Raw genomic sequence first — 5,000 nt, 5'->3', positions numbered from 1 at the left:
AGTAGCACAATATAACACACATAAAGGTGACATGGCATAATATAACACGTACATAAAGGTGACATAGCATAATATAACATGTACATAAAAGGTGACATGGTATAATATAACACATACATAAAGGTGGCATAGCATAATATAACATGTACATAAAGGTGACATACAGTAGCATAATAAAACACATGCATAAAGGTGACATACTGTAGCATAATGTAACACATACATAAAGGTGAAATAGCACAATAAAACACGTATATAAAGGTGCCATAGCATAATATAACACATACCTGTACATGAAGGTGACATAGCATAATGTAACACATAATGTACATAATGGTGACATACTGTGACATAATGCCCACCCTGCTGCCCCCCCCCCCCCCCACACACACACCTCCATCCCCTGCAGCCAGTGACATGACCATAGGGAAGATCTATGCAGCCATGATGATCATGGACTACTACAAGCAGAGCAAGGCCAAGAAGCTCCGCCAGCAGCTGGAGGAGCAGGTAGGAGCTTCTCCTTCTCCGGGTAACCGTGACGTACTGTAACCATGACTGTGGAAGAGGGGAGATGGTGGCATGCTGAACCCTGACCAGGGCGGGTTCTGAAACCTGTTTATTTGCTGCCGCTGCTGTGTGATGAAAAAAGCACCTCGACATATTGTATCTGTTCTCTATACAGGTGCATCCCCAAAAATTTGAATATTGTGAAAAAGTTCATTATTTTCGGTAATTTAATTCAAAAAGTGAAACTTTCATGTATTCTAGATCCATTACACAAAGTGAAATATTTCACGCCTTTTTTGTTTTAATCTTTATGATTGTACAGTATGTTCAGTATGTTCATTAATACACTCAATACTTGGTCGGGGCTCCTTTTGCACAAATTACTGCATCAACGTGGAGCGTGGCATGGAGGCAATCAGCCTCAAAATATGTCACTACATGTGTAATGAATCTATAATATATCAAAGTATTTTGAATTAAATTATGGAAAATAATGAACTTTCCACAATATTCTAATTTTCTGAGATGCACTTGTATGTGTCCACATATACATTCTGTATAATTATGCTGCTTTTCCTGTTGTTGAGAGCCCAGTCATGTAGGTGTAGAGTTGAGCACCTGTTGAGAGCACCTCCTAACAGTTTGCTCCTCTCCTCTCCTCTCCTCTCCTCTCCTCTCCTCTCCTCTCCTCTCCTCTCCTCTCCTCTCCTCTCCTCTCCTCTCCTCTCCTCTCCTCTCCTCTCCTCTCCTCTCCTCTCCTCTCCTCTCCTCTCCTCTCCTCTCCTCTCCTCTCTCTCTCCGTGTAGAAACACGCTCCCATGTTCCAGCGCATGGACGCCTCCTCCCTTCCTCAGGACATCCTGTGCAGCGCCAAAGCCCTCCCCTTTCTCACACACTCCGCCGGCTCTGCTCTGTAAATTGTGTTTTCACTCTGTGTGTGTGTGTGTGTGTGTTTGTGTGTGTGTTTGTGTGCGCATGTGTGTGTATGTGTGTGTGTACATGATTGAACCTGTCTGACTATCTGTGTGTGTGTGTGTGCGCGTGTGTGTGTGTGTGTGTCTGTGTGTGTGTGTGTGTGTGCTGTATGTGTTCCATTCACACAACTGACCATAACTGTTCTCTGAGTCTGTCCCTGTCTCTTCTCTCCGTCAGGGGGGGCTTGGTGGCGCTGAGCCCCCTCTCCCCCCAGGAGATGTTCCTCCAGCCCCTGGCCCATCGCACCATGGAGGAGAAGGACGACGACGACTACCACCGCTACCACCAGTACCACCACCCTCACACACACCACCACATACACGCCCTGGTAAGATCTACTACCACCAGTACCACCACCCTCACACACACCACCACATACACGCCCTGGTAAGATCTACTACCACCACTACCACCACCCTCACACACACCACCACATACACGCCCTGGTACGATCTACTACTACCACCACTACCACCTCCACCACCAGTACCACCACCCTCACACACACCACCACAAACACGCCCTGGTAAGATCTACTACCACCACTACCACCACCCTCACACACACCACCACATACACGCCCTGGTACGATCTACTACTACCACCACTACCACCTCCACCACCAGTACCACCACCCTCACACACACCACCACAAACACACCCTGGTAAGATCTACTACCACCTCCACCACCAGTACCACCACCCTCACACACACCACCACATACATACCCTGGTAAGATCTACTACCACCTCCACCACCAGTACCACCACCCTCACACACACCAGCACATACACACCCTAGTAAGATCTACTACCACCTCCACTACCACTACCACCAGTACCACCACCCTCACACACACCACCACATACACGTCCTGGTAAGATCTACTACCACCTCCACCACCACCCTCACACACACCACCACATACACGCCCTGGTAAGATCTACTACCACCTCCACCACCAGTACCACCACCCTCACACACACCACCACATACTGTACATGCCCTGGTAAGATCTACAGTACTAGACTGCTATCCACACAACATACACACACTGGTACTTACTGTCGTACCGGCTTGTCTACTTCTAGATCTATGTCTGCTTCTTCCTCCCTCCCTCCTCCAGGTACCGGAGGTGAAGGAGTACAACCGCATTCTGCGTCAGGCCAGCCAGCAGGACGGTCCAGCCCCCAGCAGGTCACCTGGGGGGAGGACGGCCTCTATCAGAGCCTCCTCCATGCCCAGACTGGCTGTAGACCCACTGGTACACACACACACACGCTTACACACACAAGCATGCACACGCACACACACACACACAAACAAACACACACGTGCACACTGACACACACACACACACGTTACTCGTCCTCAGCTACTGCTCATTGCTCATCAGGATGTGTGTGTGTGTTTGTGTGTGTGCGTGTGCGCTTGCGTGCGTGTGTGTGTGTGTGTGTGTGTGTGTGTGTGTGTGTGGTGTGTAGGCGGGCCCCGACAGTAAGCTCATGAAGCGTTCGTTCTCTACCATCGGTGGTCATTGTGTGAACGGCCTGTGGCAGGAGGAGCTCTCTCTGGAAAGGGTCAGCCCTGACCGTACCTACAGACCCCGGCAGAGGAGCTACAGAGGTCAGTCACACACACACACACACACACACACACACACACACACACACACACGCACGCCACACAGACACACACACACACACACACACACACATACACATACACCTACAGTACAGTGTACAGACTCCAGCAGAGGAGCTACAGAGGTCAGTCATACACACACACACACGCCACACAGACACACACACACACACATGCCACACAGACACACACACGCGCACACCCACACACAAACACCTACAGTACAGTGTACAGACTCCAGCAGAATAGCTTCAGAAGTCAGTCACACACACACAAACACACACCTACAGACCCTGGTAGAAGAGTTACAGAGGTCTGTCACACACACACATTTGAATACTTTATTTGGTTCCACAAATTATATTATATAAGCAGGGAATCAAATATATTAGGGCTAAGCAGCATTGAACGCTTAAGGATACACATAGCACCTCCTTCTCCATATGGCTAAGCTGCCAATAATAGCTGAGACAGCAGAATTTGGCAATTTGCTAGCAATCCTCAGACTCACCCACAGTGCATTAGTATACATGGCCAAGATTTCTGAATATGAGTATAGTAAATGTACACATGTACCCAAAGCTAGTTATTACATCGAGCAGTGGTTGGTATTTTAGATAATTGTCCTGGAAAGCCTGGTCCATGTACGGGTCAAAGACACAGCCTACTTCTAAGATTAGCACCTCCTTGTGGCTGGTGTCAATAAAAACAACATCAGACGTATTGGGGATGTAAGCAAGGACATCATTGGTAAAACCAAACCAAACACACACACACACACACACCACACAGACACGCCACACACACCTAACCCTAACCCTAACCCTATATACACCTACAGTACAGTGTACAGACTCCGGCTGAAGAGCTCAGTGGTCATTCACACACACACAAATACACACAAATACACACACACACACATTCCACACACACACACACATACACACACACACACACACACACACACACACACACACACACACACACACACACACACACAATGTTACCATACTGAGCCTCACCGTCGCTCCAACCCTCCCCAGGTGTCAGAGCCAATCTCAGGGAGCCGGGAGGTGATGAGCGGGGTCGTTCTAAAGAGCGCCGCCACCTGCTGTCTCCTGACGTGTCGCGCTGCAACTCGGAGGAGCGGAGCCTGGACCAATCACAAGAAAGGAGACAGTCACCCTCTCCCAGCGAGGGACGCACGCACGCCGTACACAGACAGGTGGGCGTGGTTTACACGTTGGGCATGGGACGTACATGTAAGGGAGTCTTACCAGCTGTGTGTGGCAAGGTTGTATTAGTTTTGCTTTTTTCATAATTTTTTTACCTTTTATTTTTCAGTGTCAGTTTAGTTTTAAAGAAAACTTGCTAGTTTAGTTTCGTTTTTTTCTTGAAAATGCTTAGTTTTAGTTAAGTTTTTTTTTTCTTTTTCTTCTGCGCTAGCCTCGTGAGACTATCCTGATCTTGAGAGCTCATGTTGTTTCACTCCATGTGAAACAAATCATCTGGCGCATGTCAGGTTACTTCTGCTCAGGGGCACAGCAAAAAAAAATTTGAGGATAGATTTCATATCCACCCAAAATACTAGGCTGGACCTTATTTACGGCATATTATAAGACCTTTGACTCACCGAGATAACTTTGATGTAATTCGGAGGCATGTAGAAGAAATTTAAAATCCAGCGCGAGCCAGTATATCCATGTAATGGCGGCGGACGGGGCACCGAGAGTGCAGCTTCTAAAAAATGTATTTTCTGCCGCGAAACGGTTGTTTTCATCAATCTATTTTTATGAATCGCTAGTTGTGCTTCCATAGAGCGAGGGCTTGTTGTGGTTTTCACATGCCTCTGTAATATGATCTTTAGAAA

General features: G+C 47.8%; 1 protein-coding gene across 1 annotated transcript in view; it reads left to right on the top strand.

Annotated features, from left to right (window-relative positions):
* The window catches only part of cacna1ea (calcium channel, voltage-dependent, R type, alpha 1E subunit a), a gene marked incomplete at both ends in the record, with an annotated part of 140,441 nt that overhangs the window by 134,529 nt on the left and 912 nt on the right, over positions 1-5,000 (top strand). Inside the window, 6 exons of the mRNA XM_084436141.1 lie at positions 410-510; positions 1,317-1,423; positions 1,663-1,813; positions 2,613-2,750; positions 2,971-3,112; positions 4,174-4,361. Of these exons, the coding sequence (XP_084292267.1) occupies positions 410-510; positions 1,317-1,423; positions 1,663-1,813; positions 2,613-2,750; positions 2,971-3,112; positions 4,174-4,361 (827 nt within the window). The remainder of the gene's footprint in view (positions 1-409; positions 511-1,316; positions 1,424-1,662; positions 1,814-2,612; positions 2,751-2,970; positions 3,113-4,173; positions 4,362-5,000) is intronic.

The sequence above is a fragment of the Borostomias antarcticus genome (assembly GCF_949987555.1).
Source record: "Borostomias antarcticus genome assembly, chromosome: 3".
NCBI lineage: Eukaryota > Metazoa > Chordata > Actinopteri > Stomiiformes > Stomiidae > Borostomias > Borostomias antarcticus.
This window is presented reverse-complemented; position numbering and strand designations above follow the sequence as displayed.